The following is a 20,276-nucleotide window of genomic DNA, read 5'->3' on the forward strand; positions in this document are numbered from 1 at the left end:
CTGTCTGCAAATCAGTTTAAGGTCCTACTTAGAAATCACCTCATTACCCAAAATTAACCAGACAAAGACTGCACTTAATACCTACCAGTGACTCAAAAGCTACTCAAAAAACTTCCAAATGATTCAAGATTGCTCAACTTCAAATTGTTTCAATTTCATGACTGAATATTGCGCCGAGGACTGAATATTGCGCCGAGGACTGAATATTGCGCCGAGGACTGAATATTGCGCCGAGGACTGAATATTGCGCCGAGGATTGCTCAACCATTCACTCATTACTTCAAAATAACGATGTTTCAATTTCATTATTTTAAATAATACTAAATTGCCATACTTCATATTGTAAATTATTTTAAATTGTTCTATTGTAATATTGTAATTTTTATAAACTAATTCAAAACTGTAATTATTCTGTACTGAACTTCTCTACTAGACTTATGAAAGTCATATAACATTACCTAATAATACACAATTTTCTTGCACTCACTGTAACTCATCTAATGACCATAAGAACTGTTATTGCCTTATTCATCTTACGTTAATTTTAAGTTTGCCCAAAATGCTCTGCATACAAGGTGGGTTTTGGCATGTATGCCCAACTGTTATATTCCTTTGGACAACTTGTATCAAGTCAAAATAAAATTAATATGATTATTATTATTATGATTATTATCTCTCCTCCAAGTGAGTGTAAAATGAAAACCTGTAATTGTTTTACATGATGGCAGGATTGCTGGTGTCCTTTTTTCTGTCTCATAAACATGCAAGACTTCAGGTATGTCTTGCTACTTCTACTTACACTTAGGTCACACTACACATACATGTACAAGCATATATATACACACCCCTCTGGGTTTTCTTCTATTTTCTTTCTTGTTCTCGTTTATTTCCTCTTATCTCCATGGGGAAGTGGAACAGAATTCTTCCTTCGTAAGCCATGCGTGTCGTAAGAGGCAACTAAAATGCCGGGAGCAAGGGGCTAGTAACCCCTTCTCCTGCATATATTACTAAATTTAAAAAGAGAAACTTTCGTTTTTTCTTTTGGGCCACCGCACCTCAGTGGGACATGGCTGGTACGTTGAAAGAAAGAAAGATCCCTCCTCCACTCCAGTGAGTACATGTTCAAGACTTTAAGGCATTCCTAGCAATTTAAATGCTTTATTGGCTCCATGCAGGTTGTAAACAATCTCTGTATTTGTTCCAGCTCTGATATTTCTCTTGCCTTGAATGGGGCCGTTAGCACTGAGCAATATTCTAAATGAGGGAGCACTAGCAATTTGAAGAGTATCACCATTGGCATTATTTCCCTTGTTTTGAAAATTCTCAATACCCACCCAGTCCAATTCTACAGGTAGTTCTTAGCTTGGATTTTGCGTAGAAATAGAAATATTTTGGGTTGCTTGCAATATCCTGTATGGCCCTTTGTTCCCTTTGTACTTCTGTGAGGTAAGACATCCTAAGTTTTTTGCTCTAATTCAGTGATCTCTCAGCTAAGTCTAGCTTTCCTCTGTTGTAGCATATTTGTGTTTTTAAGCAGTTCAGTAACCCATTTTCTTCTTTACCATCTCCTCTCTCTCTATACCTGATCTTCTTCTGGGTTTCCTCAATGGTACATGTATCATACATACTTTGTATGCTTCTATATTCAGCTTCTCTAGGCACTGGTGGGGATTTAGGTCGCTCATGTCTGATTCCCAGGGTATGTCTGATAGCTCTTGGTTTATTTTTTCCCAGTTAATTCTATGGCTGTTAAAATTAAACTTAGTGAACATCCCATCTCTAACTTTAGTGATGCAGTTCCTTAACCCTGAGTTAACCCTTTGACTGTCGAAGGGCCCAATCCTGAAGTGTCTCCTGGTGTCGCAAAATATTCGAAAAAAAAAAAATTATTGTTTCTTATGAAAATGTTAAGATTATTTTTCTGATTGTTTTAATCCCCCCCAAAAAAAATTCCCATGAGTACTTACCGAGATATAGAGTCCTGAAGTTTGCTGAAATTGATCTGCGAGCGGCAACAGCGGCGACTGCCAGTCACCTGGTAAACTTTGATTTACTTGTATTCGATGGTTTCTTGCTTTTTTCACTATTTTATTTTTCACATAACGTTTGTGGCCTGTGAGACCAAATTATTGTGCAATGTTCAAATATACACTCGTTGAATGTAACACAATTATAGCAAAAACACTCGTATCATTATAATGTTGCTAAAACTTGTTTACACAAACAAACAATGTAAACAAATGTTTATTACGATTGTTTTATAATATATATACATATGTACAATCACTGGACACTTTTCTAGAAGTGCTGCAGCTTGTGGAATTCTTTGAAACATGGGTATAAGCACAATGGTGTCTTACACTCCTCACACATAAAACGAGTGTCTCTGCGTTTTTGTGGGCGTTTTGTGGTATGTCCACAGACAAAACACCTCTTCTGAGCATTTTTCTTGGCAGTAGTAGCAGGCAGTGGTATGGGGTAGTAATCACCAGGCCTCAGACGAGAGGACATGTGTTGATAATTTCATGGGCGCTGGTGTATTGCAGGTGTTGTTTCTTGGTACTTGAATATTATTTGTCTGATGACTGACAAACAAAATTCACCATATTTGGGTTTGTTCTTGGTCTTCAACTTATACATATTATAAGCATTCAGCATGGAAATGTCAAGAAGATGGACAAACAGTTTTATATACCACTTATAACTCTTGCGAACACAGTCAGCAAACCCAATCTGCATGTCACATTTGTCCACTAAGCGCATATTGAGGTTGTAATCCATTACAGCTGCAGGTTTTACAATGGGTTCATTGGTCTCTCTATTCTGCTTGCCAGTGTCTACCATTTCGTGTCGGTGAACTGATGTCAGCAGTGTGACATCACGTTTGTCATGCCACCAAAATGCCATGATGTCATTGGCAGCAAACACCTGCACTTCACCTCTACGACTGCCAGCATCGAACCTAGGCATATGTTTACGATTTCTACGCACTGAGCCACACACATCTGTCATGTTCACTTGCAAGAAATCACTGAGTATAGGGCTTGTGTACCAGTTGTCAGTATATAAAATATGCCCCTTACCAAGATATGGCTCCATCATTGTTCTAACCACATCACCAGAGATACCCAGTAACTTCCTGGTATCTTCCATTGTTTTACCGCCAGTGTACACAATTATATCCAAAACCAGACCAGTTTTGCAATCACACAGAACAAATAACTTTATACCAAAGCATTTCCTCTTGCTTGGTATATACTGCTTGAATGAGAGTCTTCCTTTGAACAAAATCAAAGACTCGTCAATAAGAAGCTTCCTGAAGGGATAAAAATACATACAGCACTTTTGTTTCAGGTACATAAACACACGTCTGATCTTATATAACCTGTCGCTTCTGTCAGGCCTGGTTTTGTCTGAAAAGCGTAACATACGTAACAGTAACACAAATCTATTCACTGGTATAATGTCACTGAAAGCAGGGGTTGAAATCAGGCGGTCTGTCGCCCAGTATGTGCTGACACTATGCTTATACACATGTGGCATAAGCATTATTGTGGCAAAGAACAGATACATCTCTGCCACAGTTGTGTCCTTCCACTGGTGTAGGCGTGATCTTGGTGACAGAATAGTGTTTGCCATGGTGTTCTCATAGTATGTATTGCTTTCCCTGACAATAATGTCCATCAGGGGTTCATCGAAGAACAACTGAAAGCATTCCAGTTCAGGGGGATTGCTCCCAAGTGTACATGATGGCCGTATTCCACTTTGTCCTCCATCAAAGTCATGGGGATTGGGAACAAACTCGTCATCTTGCTGCCAATCCCAGATGCGGTCAGCTGGTGCGTTCTGGATATTGTAATGTGGTTGTGCAGGTTGTGGTTGTGGTTGTAGGAGTGTGGGGTCGGGAGAGGCTGGTTGTAGTTGTGCAGAGTCAGCAGTGCGGGTAGTAGCGTGGCTCGCTGCTGGTGTCACATGACTCATGCCACCATCACTATCACCACCACCGCCTGCTGCCTCACTCACATCATTTATACCCATCGTAACAATATCGTCATCTTCACTATCAGGTCGTGGTGTAGGGCCACGGGATGTGCTCTGAGATGTACTCCTTCCTCTTGGAAGAGCATATGGCACACTACCAGACTGCATGCGACGTCGTATATACTGCCGCTTCACTGGGGAATATTCACCCTCACTGTCACAACTAGAACTGCTTTCAATAACCTTGAAATCACTATCACTATCACTTGCACTGCTCACATCTGAGTCTTGTACACGTGCAAATAGTTTCCTCTTTCGTCCTGGTACAGGTGAACATGAACGAGCCGGCCCAGCACCAGAGGTGGATGGTTGTGGGTCATCTGGGTTTTCATCACTAATTATGTTATCCTGGGTAATTTTCTCGGTCACACCCGCTTCAAAACCAGGGAATTCACTTTCACTGACACTATCATCACTGTTTGAGCTATCACTTGGGAACAAAAGACCTCCAATCCGCTGAGGAGTGAGGAACTTCTTACTGCGAGGCATGGTGAAAATGGACTACCAACAAGGCGTTCCCACAATGCACCGCTGAGTCCCAGATTTTTTTCACAGGGTGCACACCGACCACTGAGACCCATTCTCTCTCGTTTAGGCCTACCAGCCCTCTCCCACTTGATTTGAAGCTGCTAGAATTTATGCGTATAGATACGTCAAACACGGTATCTCCCATGACGTATATATACGACCGCGACAGTCAAAGGGTTAATACTAGTTTGAACCTGTATGATGTTATGATCAGAGTATATTGTTTTTGTAACTGTTGTGTCTCTGATCAGTTCCTCGTTTTTTTGTGAATATCAAATCCAGGGTATTTTCATTTCTAGTGGGATCAATTACCTGTTGGTTTAACCCTTAACCCTTTCAGGGTCCAAGGCCCAAATCTGGAGTCACGCACCAGTGTCCAAGATATTTAAAAAAAAAAATTTGTTATTTTTTCTTATGAAATCGTAGAGAATCTTTTTGTGAAGGTAATAAAACAAAAAGTACGAAAATTGGTGGAAAATTGACGAAATTATGCTCTTGCTTATTTTGATGTGTCAGCGATATTTACGAATCGGCGATTTTGCCGACTTTGACTCCCATTTTAGGCCAATTACATTATTCCAATCAACCAAATTCTTAGCTATTTCACTAGTATTACTTCTATTCTATCGATTGAGCACAAGAAATCGCCAAGTCAACTGTTTCAACTACAAAATAAAGTGATCGGAAATTGTTAATTTGGCCAATTTAACACAAAGTTCAAAATATTCCAATTTCAAAATAGGGTCCAGAATGAACAATGTAGGCATTCCTGGCACTAAACTAACATTTCCTCTGTTCATTAGTTATGTTTTGAGGCTTTACAAATAAATTCCATTTTGATTTTTTATTCACATAATGAATTTTTATTCACACCAAAAAATAGAAGATTTACTGTTATGCAATACTGTAATAATTGTATAAATATCATCACCATATTTGTGAATGTATATTAGACCCACCAGCTGACGTGTATTAGACGTGTGAGGTCGTTTGTTTACTCTTGAATATCGGCAAAAATTTAACATTTCCGCTACTTTGAGCTCAGTTTCAAGCCATTTCCAGTGCTAAAACCAATCAAAATTATCTCTATTTCTGTAATATGTCTTCCATTCTATCAAATGAGACCAAGAAATCGCAAATACAGCTATAAAAAACATACGAAAAAACACTGCAAAGTTGTTGTTTTAATCGAAAAATCATGATTTCATTTTTTTTCTCTCATTATACACAGTGTGCTGCAGGATCTGTTTTATGTGGTGCACACATACCACATAGATGTATTCTCTCATATCTAGGCCCAAATGTACCACTCACAGTTTATCAGAGTGAGCTGAGCTCATGGCGTAGATCTACGGTTTGGACCCTGAACGTAAAGCCGTAGATCTACGGGACGGACCCTGAAAGGGTTAAACTGTCCAAACGTAGATCTACGTTTTTTCAACATTTGAAAGTATGTAAAAAAACGTAGATCTTCTTTTTGTTTTTTTTTACATTTGAAAACGTGTAAAAATAACTTTGATCTACGTTTTTTTTTGTTATACAGTGGACCCCCACATACCGTTGGCCTTACATAACGTTAAATCCGCATACCGATACATTTTATCGCTAAGATTTTGCCTCGCATACCGCTAAAAAACCCGCTCAACGCTGTTTATCCGAGACGCGTCTAATGTGCGGCTTGAGCCAGCCTCACATGTTCCGCCGGTGGCATTGTTTATAAGCCAGCCTCCGCGTTAACATCCAAGCACACAATCGTAACATTTCGTATTATTACAGTGTTTTTTGGTGATTTTATCTGCAAAATAAGTGACCACGGGCCCCAAGAAAGCTTCTAGTGCCAACCCTGTGGTAAAAAGGGTGAGAAATATTATCGAAATACTGTGGTACCATGGTCAACTGCTGATGCTGCTGCTGCTGTAGCACTGTCAGCTGCTGCTGCTGCTGTAGCACCGTCAGCAGCTACTGCTGCTGTACCACCGTCAGCTGCTGCTGCTGCTGTACCACCGTCAGCTGCTGCTGCTGCTGTAGTACCGTCTGCTGCTGCTGCTGCTGTAGCATCGTCTGCTGCTGCTGTAGCATCGTCTGCTGCTGCTGTAGCACTGTCAGCTGCTGCTGCTGCTGCACTGTCAGCTGCTGCTGTAGCACTGTCAGCTGCTGCAGCTGCTGCTGTAGCACTGTCAGCTGCTGCTGCTGCTGTACCACCGTCTGCTGCTGCTGTACTACCGTCAGCTGCTGCTGTAGCATTGTCAGCTGCTGCTGCTGCTGCTGTAGCACCGTTGTTGGTGTGGCTTATTGAGAATACCAAGAAACAATTAACCCCAGAGGGTTAGCCACCCAGGATAACCCAAAAAAGTGTGTCATCGAAGACTGTCTAACTTATTTCCATTGGGGTCCTTAATCTTGTCTCCCAGGATGCAACCCACACCAGTCGACTAACACCCAGGTGAACAGGGAAAAACGCCTGGAACTAGTGCTCATATTGGTGAATTTAAAGCCAGCAAAGGTTGGTTTGAGAGATTTAAGAATCGTAGTGGCATACACAGTGTGATAAGGCCTGTTCTGGAAGAAAATACCAAACAGGACCTACAGTACTCAGGAGGAAAAGGCACTCCCAGGACACAGTGTCTCATCAGTCATTGCTGCATCTTCAATAAAGGTAAGTGTCATTTATTCTTCATTTAGTAGAGTAGTACATGCACAATATATATTGTGCATGTACTACTCTACTGTTGTGCATGTATCCTTCTCTTTGTGTGTAGGAAAATGTATATTTCATGTGGTAATTTTTTTTTTTTCATACTTTTTGGGTGTCTTGCACGGATTAATTTGATTTCCATTATTTCTTATGGGGAAAATTCATTCGCATAACGATAATTTCGCATAACAATGAGCTCTTATGAACGGATTAATATCGTTATGCGAGGGTCCACTGTATTTGGAAATATGTAAAAAAACATAGATCTACTTTTGGAGCACTATGCATGTGAACAAAGATCTGTTTGGACAGTTTAAGGGTTAAAGAGTAATTTTCACAAAGCCTCATTGGTTCCCTGGTATGTACCTGTTGAGCCAGGGTGCTTCCCGGAGATATTTTTGGTATAACATTACGCTGTGCCATCTTCCATTTTACATGAGGGAGATTAAAATCTCTGAGGAGTAAAATATTTGGTGTAGGATTTTCTAGCCTATCCAGATAGCTATCTATCTTCCTTAACTGATCTGTGAATTCCTCAGCAGTTGCTGATGGTGGTTTGTACACTAGCTTAATTACCAAATTCCTATTTTCACCTTCAATGCCTACAATTTCTACTATATCATTCGTAGAATTCAGCACTTCTGTGTAACATAAAGTGTCCTTTACATAGATTCCTACTCCTCCCTGTGACCTATTGATTCTATCACATTTATACATATTGTAGTTATCTATTTTTCTCTCCATTAAAAACATGCTTGTACGTGTTGCTGTAAATGTGCCAAACATGACCTTCTGACAGCAGCCACTGAAATATTTGCAAATGTGAAGCAGGAATTACCATTTGTGATGTTTTGTTGTGTGTATAGTTAGTACCACTGGTGATGTACTACCTGGTATGGTCCCTGGTGTACATACCACTGGTAATGTACTACCTGGTATGGTCCCTGGTGTACATACCACTGGTGATGTACTACCTGGTATGGTCCCTGGTGTACATACCACTGGTGATGTACTACCTGGTATGGTCCCTGGTGTACATACCACTGGTGATGTACTACCTGGTATGGCCCCTGGTGTACATACCACTTGTGATGTACTACCTGGTATGGTCCCTGGTGTACATACCACTGGTGATGTACTACCTGGTATGGTCCCAGGTGTACATACCACTGGTGATGTACTAAGTGGTATGGTCCCTGGTGTACATACCACAGGTGATGTACTACCTGGTATAGTCCCTGGTGTACATTCCACTGGTGATGTACTACCTGGTATGGTCCCTGGTGTACATACCACTGGTGATGTACTACCTGGTATGGTCCCAGGTGTACATACCACTGGTGATGTACTAAGTGGTATGGTCCCTGGTGTACATACCACTGGTGATGCACTACCTGGTATGGTCCCTGGTGTACATACCACTTGTGATGTACTACCTCGTATGGCCCCTGGTGTACATACCACTGGTGATGTACTACCTGGTATAGTCCCAGGTGTACATACCACTGGTGATGTACTAAGTGGTATGGTCCCTGGTGTACATACCACAGGTGATGTACTACCTGGTATGGTGTCTGGTGTACATACCACTGGTGATGTACTACCTGGTATGGCCCCTGGTGTACATACCACTGGTGATGTACTACCTGGTATGGTCCCTGGTGTACATACCACTGGTGATGTACTACCTGGTATGGTCCCTGGTGTACATACCACTGGTGATGTACTACCTGGTATGGTCCCTGGTGTACATACCACTGGTGATGTACTACCTGGTATGGTCCCTGGTGTACATACCACTGGTGATGTACTACTTGGTATGGCCCCTGGTGTACATACCACTGGTGATGTACTACCTGGTATGGCCCCTAGTGTACATACCACTGGTGATGTACTACCTGGTATGGCCCCTGGTATACATACCACTTGTGATGTACTACCTGGTATGGCCCCTGGTGTACATACCACTGGTGATGTACTACTTGGTATGGCCCCTGGTGTACATACCACTGGTGATGTACTACCTGGTATGGCCCCTAGTGTACATACCACTGGTGATGTACTACCTGGTATGGCCCCTGGTATACATACCACTTGTGATGTACTACCTGGTATGGCCCCTGGTGTGGCATGCAAAGAGTACGTAACCTTTATTCGGCGCATGGACACACCCTCATTTACAGGCTATCTCCCCCAACCAGCGAACCAGGTTGCTAAGAGTTGGTGATGGGGCCCCATCGTTCAACTAGTGACCAGGTTCTAGCCAATAAGAAGGTGGGATTGGCAATCGCAGAGGTTATGTGGATACCGCTCTCCTGTCTGCCCTTGTCATTCCCATTCTAGAGCTGGTTGAGCACGGTCTGCTATCTTGTGGCTTCTATTTCTGCCTTGCTTACCGTGACGTGCACTATACTTATCACTGTACATAGTGTACATATTGCTGTTCTAAATTGGTGAAGGATAATATAAGTCTAAACTTTTTCTGCTGTGTTTCTTTTGCTCCCATTACACCTGGGATAACAGGCCTTTGAAATCCTAGGTTGTAATACCTGGTGTACATACCACTGGTGATGTACTACCTGGTATGGCCCCTGGTGTACATATCACTGGTGATGTACTACCTGGTATGGCTCCTGGTGTACATACCACTGGTGATGTACTACCTGGTATGGTCTCTGGTGTACATACCACTGGTGATGTACTACCTGGTATGGCCCCTGGTGTACATACCATTGGTGATGTACTACCTGGTATGGTCCCTGGTGTACATACCATTGATGTACTACCTGGTATGGTCCCTGGTGTTTACCTGGAGTTTACCTGGAGAGAGTTCCGGGGGTCAACACCCCCGCGGCCCGGTCTGTGACCAGGCCTCCTGGTGGATCAGAGCCTGATCAACCAGACTGTTACTGCTGGCTGCACACAATCCAACGTATGAGCCACAGCCCGGCTGGTCAGGTACCGACTTTAGGTGCTTGTCCAGTGCCTGCTTGAAGACAGCCAGGGGTCTATTGGTAATCCCCTTACTTATGCTGGGAGGCAGTTGAATAGTCTCGGGCCCCTGACACTTACTGTACTGTCTCTTAATGTGCTAGTGACACCCCTGCTTTTCATTGGGGGGATGTTGCATCGTCTGCCAAGTCTTTTGCTTTCGTTGCGAGTGATTTTCGTATGCAAATTCGGTACTAGTCCCTCTAGGATTTTCCAGGTGTATATAATCATGTATCTCTCCCGCCTGCATTCCAGGGAATACAGGTTCAGGAACTTCAAGCGCTCCCAGTAGTTGAGGTGTTTTATCTCCGTTATGCGCGCTGTGAAGGTTCTCTGTATATTTTCTAGGTCAGCAATTTCACCTGTATTGAAAGGTGCTGTTAGTGTGCAGCAATATTCCAGCCTAGATAGAACAAGTGACCTGAAGAGTGTCATCATGGGCTTGGCATCCCTAGTTTTTAAGGTTCTCATTATCGATCCTGTCATTTTTCTAGCAGCTGCAATTGTTATAATGTTATGGTCCTTGAAGGTGAGATCCTCCGACATGATCACTCCCAGGTCTTTGACATTTGTTTTTTGCTCTTTTTTGTGGCCGGAATTTGTTTCGTACTCTGACGAAGTTTTGATTTCCTTGTGTCACCCATATCGGAGTAATTGAAATCTCTCATCATTGAACTTCATATTGTTTTCTGCAGCCCACTGAAAGATTTGGTTGATGTCCGCCTGGAGCCTTGCAGTGTCTGCAATGGAAGACACTGTCATGCAGATTCGGGTATCATCTGCAAAGGAAGACACGGTGCTGTGGCTGACATCCTTGTCTATGTCAGATATAAGGATGAAAAACAAGATGGGAGCGAGTACTGTGCCTTGTGGAACAGAGCTTTTCACCGTAGCCACCTCAGACTTTACTCTGTTGACTACTACTCTTTGTGTTCTGTTTGTGAGGAAATTATAGATCCATCTACCAACTTTTCCTGTTATCCCTTTAGCACGAATTTTGTGCGCTATTACGCCATGGTCACACTTGTCGAAGGTTTCTGCAAAGTCTCTATATATTACATCTGCATTCTTTTTGTCTTCTAGTGCTTCTAGAACCTTGTCGTAGTGATCTAATAGTTGAGACAGACAGGAGCAACCTGCTGTAAATCCATGTTGCCCTGGGTTGTGTAATTGATGGGTTTCTAGATGGGTGGCAATCTTCCTTCTAAGGACCCTTTCAAAGATTTTTATGATATGGGATGTTAGTGCTATCGGTTTGTAGTTCTTTGCAATTGCTTTGTGGAGTGGGGCTATGTCTGTTGCTTTTATTAGCTGTGGGACGACCCCCGTGTCCATGCTCCCTCTCTATAGGATGGTAAAAGCTCGTGATAGGGGCTTCTTGCAGTTCTTGATGAACACGGAGTTCCATGAGTCTGGCCCTGGGGCAGAGTGCATGGCCATGTCATTTATCGCCTGTTCGAAGTCATTTGGCATCAGGATAACATCAGATAGGCTTGTGTTAACCAAATTCTGTGGCTCTCATAAAAAATTCATTTTGATCTTCGACTCTCAGTCTGGTTAGCAGCTTGCTAAAAACTGAGCCATACTGAGACTTGAGTAGCTCCTTATTTCCTTGCTGTCATCTGTGTAGGACCCATCTTGTTTAAGTAGGGGCCCAATACTGGACATTGTTCTCGACTTTGATTTGGCATAAGAAAAGAAATACTTTGGGTTTCTTTCGATTTCATTTATGGCTTTTAGTTCCAGCGATTCCTGACTCCTATAAGATTCCTTTAGCTTAAGTTCGACGTTTGCTATTTCTCTGACCAGTGACTCCCTACGCATTTCAGATATATTGGCCTCTTTTAGCCGCACTTATTCTTTTTCGTCGCCTGTAAAGGGAGCGCCTGTCTCTTTCTATACCACTTGTGATGTACTACCTGGTATAGTCCCTGGTGTACATACCACTGGTGATGTACTACCTGGTATGGTTCCTGGTGTACATACCACTGGTGATGTACTACCTGGTATGGTTCCTGGTGTACATACCACTGGTGATGTACTACCTGGTATGGTCCCTGGTGTGCATACCACTGGTGATGTACTACCTGGTATGGTCCCTGGTGTACATACCACTAGTGATGTACTACCTCGTATGGCCCCTGGTGTACATACCACTGGTGATGTACTACCTGGTATGGCCCCTGGTGTACATACCACTGGTAATGTACTACCTGGTATGGTCCCTGGTGTACATACCACTGGTGATGTACTACCTGGTATGGCCCCTGGTGTACATACCACTAGTGATGTACTACCTCATATGGCCCCTGGTGTACATACCACTGGTGATGTACTACCTGGTATGGCCCCTGGTGTACATACCACTGGTAATGTACTACCTGGTATGGTCCCTGGTGTACATACCACTGGTGATGTACTACCTGGTATGGTCCCTGGTGTACATACCACTGGTGATGTACTACCTCATATGGCCCCTGGTATACATACCACTGGTGATGTACTACCTGGTATGGCCCCTGGTGTACATACCACTGGTGATGTACTACCTGGTATGGTCCCTGGTGTACATACCACTGATGTTCTACCTGGTATGGCCCCTGGTGTACATACCACTGGTGACATAGTACTTAGTATGGCCCCTGGTGTACATACCACTGGTGATGTACAAGTTGGTATGGCCCCTGGTTTACATACCACTGGTGATGTACTACCTCGTATGGCCCCTCATGTACATACCAAGGGTGATGTACAACCTGGTATGGCCCCTAGTGTAGATACCACTGGTGATGTACCATTGGTATGGCCCCTAGTGTAGATACCACTGGTGATGTACCATTGGTATGGCCCCTGGTGTAGATACCACTGGTGATGTACCACTGGTATGACCCCTGGTGTAGATACAACTGGTGATGTACCATTGGTATGGTCCCTTGTGTACATACCACTGGTGATGTACCATTGGTATGGCCCCTGTTGTAGATACCACTGGTGATGTACCATTGGTATGGCCCCTGGTGTAGATACCACTGGTGATGCACCATTGGTATGGCCCCTGGTGTAGATACCACTGGTTCCTCCAGTACTGATATTGCATTTGATTGCATATTCATCGCTGATAGGTTGATGCCTGGCTTGGTATGTCCCAGTGTTGTGGCCATCTGTACCAGTTACACCTCTTTCTTTGGTCCAATTGCTTCTCTATGTCTAAAACAGATTGATGTTCATTTTCCATTTATCTGATTTCTCTGGATGGTTGTCTACCAGTCTACCACCCTGGATTGTTGTCTACCAGTCTACCAATACCCTGGATGGTTGTTGTCTACCAGTCTACTACCACAACCTGGATGGCTGTCTACCAGTCTACTACCACAACCTGGATGGCTGTCTACCAGTCTACTACCACAACCTGGATGGCTGTCTACCAGTCTACTACCACAACCTGGATGGCTGCTGTCTACCAGTCTACTACCACCCTGGATGGTTGTCTACCAGTCTATTACCACCCTAGAAGGTTGTTATTTACCAGTTAGCCACCCAGGATGATTATCTACCAGTCTATTACCACCCTGGATGGTTGTCTACCAATCTACTACCACACTGGATGGTTGTCTACCAGTCTATTACCACCCTAGATGGTTGTTATCTCCCAGTCTACTACCACCCTGGATGGTTGTCTACCCTGGATGGTTGTTGCCAGTCTACTACCAACCTGGATGATTTCTCTGGATGGTTGTCTACCAGTCTACTATCCTTGTTGGTTGTTGTCTACTGGTCTACTACCCTGGATGGTTGTTGTCTACCAATCTACTACCCTGGATGGTTATTGTCTATCAGTCTACTACCACCCTGGATGCTTGTCTACCAGTCTATTTCCACCCTAGATAGTTGTCATCTACCAGTCTACTACCACCCTGGATTGTTATCTACCAGTCTACTACCACCCTGGATGGTTGTCTACCAGTCTACTACCACAACCTGGATGGTTGTTGTCTACCAGTCTACTACCACCCTGGATGGTTGTCTACCAGTCTACTACCACAACCTGGATGGTTGTTGTCTACCAGTCTACTACCACCCTGGATGGTTGTCTACTATTCTATTACCACCCTAGATGGTTGCTATCTACCAGTCTACTACCACCCTAGATGGTTATCTACCAGTCTACTACCACCCTGGATGGTTGTCTACTAGTCTATTACCACCCTAGATGGTTGCTATCTACCAGTCTACTACCACCCTGGATGGTTGTCTACCAGTCTGCTACCACCTTGGATGGTTGTCTATCAGTCTATTACCACTAGAAGGTTGTTATCTACCAGTCTACTACCACCCTGGATGGTTGTCTACTAGTCTATTACCACCCTAGATGGTTGCTATCTACCAGTCTACTACCACCCTGGATGGTTGTTATCTACCAGTCTGCTACCACCCTGAATGGTTGTCTACCAGTCTATTACCACCCTAGATGGTTGTTATCTACCAGTCTGCTACCACCCTGGATGGTTGGTACTACCTGCTCCTGGTGAACCGCCGCTTCAAACGACCATCTGGTGTCGTTCCATCGCCTCCGCCCTCATTCGTCTCATTCTGTGGAACAACAAGCCATTTACACCTTATTGCCATGTTCTGTAAGGGTCAGGATGGAAAGCCACCAACTGAATGATGGTGAGGCTGCTTGTTTCTATCCTTATAACAATAATATTTGAAAAAGATATATCCAAAGAATGGTTGAAGGGGTTTCAATCCTATCTACACCATTAATGAAGTTTCAGGTCTATCTACCATACCATTAATGGGGTTTCAATCCTACCTACACCATTACCTGGAGTATACTTGGAGAGGGTTTCGGGGGGTCAACGCCCCCGTGGCTCAGTCTGAGACCAGGCCTCGTGGTGGATCAGGGTCTGACCAACCAGGCTGTTACTGCTGGCCCCACACTTATGCATGAACCAAAGCCCGGCTGGTCAGGTACTGACTTTAGGTGCTTGTCCAGTTCCTTCTTGAAGACAGCCAGGGGTCTATTGGTAATCCCCTTTATGTACGCTGGGAGGCAGTTGAACAGTCTTGGGCCCCTGACACTTGTGTTGTCTCTCAGTGTACTCGTGGCGCCCCTGCTTTTCATTGGGGGAATGTTGCACCTCCTGCTGAGTCTTGTGCTTTCATAGGGAGTGATTTTCATGTGCAGGTTGGGTACTAGTCCCTCTAGGATTTTCCAAGTGTATATTATCATGTATCTCTCCTGCCTGTGCTCCAGGGAATACAAATCAAGGTATTTCAACTGTTCCCAGTCATTTAGGGGCATTATCAATCCTAATGGGGTTTCAATCCTATCTACACCATTAATGGGGTTTCAATCCTATCTACACCATTAATGGAGTTTCAAGTCTGTCTATCACACCATTCACTGTCGAGACCCGTGCTCACAAACTTGCTCTCAGTGTCAAAGATTTTTTCAGCCAATTCCATTGTTCCAGTCAACCAAACTTATAGCTATTTCACTAGAAGTTCATTTGTTGTATCGACTGAGTACAAGAAACCATTTACCAATTTCAACTACCCAATAAAGTGGTAAGAAATTGGCAATTTGGCCAGTTTCACACAAATTTTAAATGATGCCAATTTCAAAACATTCCTGAATAAACAATGCACACATTCCTGGCACTAAAGTAACATTTTCTGTGTTCATCTGTCAAGTCTCTAGGCCCACTAAAGTAACATTTTCTGTGTTCATCTGTCAAGTCTCTAGGCCCACTAAAGTAACATTGTCTGTGTTCATCTGTCAAGTCTCTAGGCCCACTAAAGTAACATTTTCTGTGTTCATCTGTCAAGTCTCTAGGCCCACTAAAGTAACATTTTCTGTGTTCATCTGTCAAGTCTCTAGGCCCACTAAAGTAACATTTTCTGTGTTCATCTGTCAAGTCTCTAGGCCCACTAAAGTAACATTTTCTGTGTTCATCTGTCAAGTCTCTAGGCCCACTAAAGTAACCTGGAGTTTACCTGGAGAAGGTAAACTCCAGGTTACATTTTCTGTGTTCATCTGTCAAGTCTCTAGGCCCACTAAAGTAACATTTTCTGTGTTCATCTGTCAAGTCTCTAGGCCCACTAAAGTAACATTTTCTGTGTTCATCTGTCAAGTCTCTAGGCCCACTAAAGTAACATTGTCTGTGTTCATCTGTCAAGTCTCTAGGCCCACTAAAGTAACATTGTCTGTGTTCATCTGTCAAGTCTCTAGGCCCACTAAAGTAACATTTTCTGTGTTCATCTGTCAAGTCTCTAGGCCCACTAAAGTAACATTTTCTGTGTTCATCTGTCAAGTCTCTAGGCCCACTAAAGTAACATTTTCTCTGTTCATCTGTCAAGTCTCTAGGCCCACTAAAGTAACATTTTCTGTGTTCATCTGTCAAGTCTCTAGGCCCACTAAAGTAACATTTTTCTCTGTTCATCTGTCAAGTCTCTAGGCCCACTAAAGTAACATTTTCTGTGTTCATCTGTCAAGTCTCTAGGCCCACTAAAGTAACATTTTCTCTGTTCATCTGTCAAGTCTCTAGGCCCACTAAAGTAACATTTTCTCTGTTCATCTGTCAAGTCTCTAGGCCCACTAAAGTAACATTTTCTCTGTTCATCTGTCAAGTCTCTAGGCCCATCTTATATTACTCTTGCTTTCTATTTTGAAATTTTATTCACACAAAACAATAGAAGATTTACTGTTATGCAGACTATTGTATTATTGTAATATTGTTTATTATCACACTGGCCGATTCCCACCAAGGCAGGGTGACCCACTAAGGCAGGGTGACCCACCAAGGCAGGGTGACCCACCAAGGCAGGGTGACCCACCAAGGCAGGGTGACCCACCAAGGCAGGGTGACCCACCAAGGCAGGGTGACCCACCAAGGCAGGGTGACCCACCAAGGCAGGGTGACCCACCAAGGCAGGGTGACCCACCAAGGCAGGGTGACCCACCAAGGCAGGGTGACCCACCAAGGCAGGGTGACCCACCAAGGCAGGGTGACCCACCAAGGCAGGGTGACCCACCAAGGCAGGGTGACCCACCAAGGCAGGGTGACCCACCAAGGCAGGGTGACCCACCAAGGCAGGGTGACCCACCAAGGCAGGGTGACCCACCAAGGCAGGGTGACCCACCAAGGCAGGGTGACCCACCAAGGCAGGGTGACCCACCAAGGCAGGGTGACCCACCAAGGCAGGGTGACCCACCAAGGCAGGGTGACCCACCAAGGCAGGGTGGCCCGAAAAAGAAAAACTTTCACCATCATTCACTCCATCACTGTCTTGCCAGAAGGGTGCTTTACACTACAGTTTTTAAACTGCAACATTAACACCCCTCCTTCAGAGTGCAGGCACTGTACTTCCCATCTCCAGGACTCAAGTCCGGCCTGCCGGTTTCCCTGAACCCCTTCATAAATGTTACTTTGCTCACACTCCAACAGCACGTCAAGTATTAACCCTTTGAGGGTTTCAGACGTACTAGTACGGCTTATGACCCAGGGTTTTTGACGTACTAGTACACCTAAATTCTAGCGCCCTCAAATGTAGTGGGAGAAAGCTGGTAGGCCTTCATATGAAAGAATGGGTCTATGTGGTCAGTGTGCACAGTATAAAAAAAATCCTGCAGCACACAGTGCATAATGAGAAAAAAAAACTTTGACCATTTTTTTGGAATAAATCAGCGACTTTGCACTGTATTTTCGTATGGTATTTATTGTTGTACAGTATTCTAGTTTTCTTGGTCTCATTTTATAGAATGGAAGACATATTACAGAAATTGAGATGATTTTGACTGGTTTTACAAAGAAAGGTGCCTTGAAATTGAGCTCAAAGTAGCAGAAATGTTCGATTTTTACCAAACTTCAAAAGTAAACAAATCGTGCCAAGCGTGCAATACACGTCAACTGGTGAGTCTAATATTCTTTCACAAGTGCACCAATAATATTTATACCATTTTTTACACTTATGCAGTAGTCTGCATAACAGTAAATCTTCTATTTTTTGTGAGAATAAAAATTCAAAGTGGAAAGCAAAAGAATGTAAGAGGGGCCTTGAGACGTGACTAATGAGCAGAGGAAATGTCATTTTAGTGCCAGGAATGTCTTTCTTGTTTATTCTGGACCCTATTCGGAAATTGGCATCTTTTGAAATTTGTGTGAAATTGGCAAAATTGCTAAATTCTGACCACTGTACTGGATAGTTGAAATTCATAAATGGGTGGTTTCTTGCACTTATTCGATAGAAAAAATGGAGTTCTAGCGAAATATTCATGTTTTTTGTCGACTAGTACAGTGGAATTGGCCAAAAATGGGGCTCAAAGTGGATAAAATCGCCAATGCGTAAACATCGCCGAGACCGCTAACTTTGCGAGAGCGTAATTCCGTAAGTTTTCCATCAAATTTCAAACTTTTGGTGTCCTTATGATTGGGAAAAGATTCTCTATCTTTTCATAAGAGAAAATAATTTTTTTTTTTTTTAAATTTGGCCGACCCTGAGAACGAGTTTCGGAGAGGGCCTGTCGACCCTCAAAGGGTTAAACACCATTTGTCTCAATTCACTATCAAATATGCTCATGCACGCTTGATGGAAGTCCAAGCCCCTCACACACAAAACCTCCTTTACCCCCTCCCTCCAACCCTTCCTAGGCCGACCCCTAAACCGCCTTCCCTTCACTACAGATTGATACACTCTCAAAGTCATTCTGTTTTGTTCCATCCTCTCTACATGTCCAAACCACCTCAACAACCCTTCCTCAGCCCTCTGAATAATAGTTTTGGTAATCCCACACCTTCTCCTAATTTCCAAACAATGCCCTCAGACATGGTATCTCCACTGCCTCAGCCTTCTCCTTGTTGCATCATCCATCACACATGCTTCACACTCATACAAGAGTGTTGCTACAATTATACTCTCATACATTCCCCTCTCTGCTTCCACAGACAAAGTTCTTTGTCTCCACAGACTCCTAAGTGCACCACTCACCCTTTTCCCCTCATCAATTCTGTGATTCATCTCATCTTTCATAGACCCATCTGCTGACACGTCCACTCCTAAATATCTGAATACGTTCACCTCCTCCATACTCTCTCCCTCCAATCTGATATCCAATCTTACATCATCTAATCTTTTTGTTATCCTCATAACCTTACTCTTTCCTATATTCACTTTTAATTTTCTTATTTTACATACCCTACCAAATTCATCCACCAACCTCTGTAACTTCACTTCAGAATCTCCCAAGAGCACAGTGTCATCAGCAAAGAGCAGCTGTGACAACTCCCACTTTGTGTTTGATTCTTTATCTTTTAACTCCACACCTCTTGCCAAGACCTTAGCATTCAATTCTCTTACAACCCCATTTATAAATATATTGAACAACCACAGTGACATCACACATCCTTGTCTAAGGTCTACTTTTTACTGGGAAATAATTTCCCTCTTTCCTACATACTCTAACCTGAGCCTCACTATCCTCACAAAAATTCCTTACATCTTCGACCCCATTGTCTATACTGACACTAACCCATCTGTCCTCCAATAGTTGTTTATATCGTACCTTAACTTCCTCCTCTTCTAGTTCATAAAACTTCACCTCTCTTATTTGCTGCTTCTGTTTTCCTTGTATCCCATCTACCTTTTACTCTCAGTGTAGCTACAACCAGATAGTGATCTGATATATCTGTGGCCCCTCTATAAACATGTACATCCTGAAGTCTACTCAACAGTCTTTTATCTACCAATACACAGTCCAACAAACTACTGTCATTTCGCCCTACATCATATCTTGTATACTTATTTATCCTCTTTTTCTTAAAATATGTATTACCTATAACTAAACCCCTTTCTATACAAAGGTCAATCAAAGGGCTCCCATTATCATTTACACCTGGCACCCCAAACTTACCTACCACACCCTCTCTAAATGTAATAATTGTATAAATAATGTCAACTCATTCATGACTGCATATTACACTGGCCAGTTGGACATGTATTGGATGGTGACATCATTTGT

General features: G+C 43.2%; 1 protein-coding gene across 3 annotated transcripts in view; it reads right to left on the bottom strand.

The window, feature by feature from the left end:
* Positions 1-20,276, bottom strand: part of LOC128701053 (ribosomal protein S6 kinase delta-1) — a 94,067-nt gene that overhangs the window by 62,951 nt on the left and 10,840 nt on the right. For all 3 annotated transcript variants that reach the window (XM_070080438.1, XM_070080436.1, XM_070080435.1), the window contains exon 4: positions 14,772-14,845. In XM_070080438.1, the coding sequence (XP_069936539.1) occupies positions 14,772-14,845 (74 nt within the window). The remainder of the gene's footprint in view (positions 1-14,771; positions 14,846-20,276) is intronic.

The sequence above is a fragment of the Cherax quadricarinatus genome, unplaced genomic scaffold (genome assembly GCF_038502225.1).
Source record: "Cherax quadricarinatus isolate ZL_2023a unplaced genomic scaffold, ASM3850222v1 Contig446, whole genome shotgun sequence".
NCBI classification, from domain to species: Eukaryota; Metazoa; Arthropoda; class Malacostraca; order Decapoda; family Parastacidae; genus Cherax; species Cherax quadricarinatus.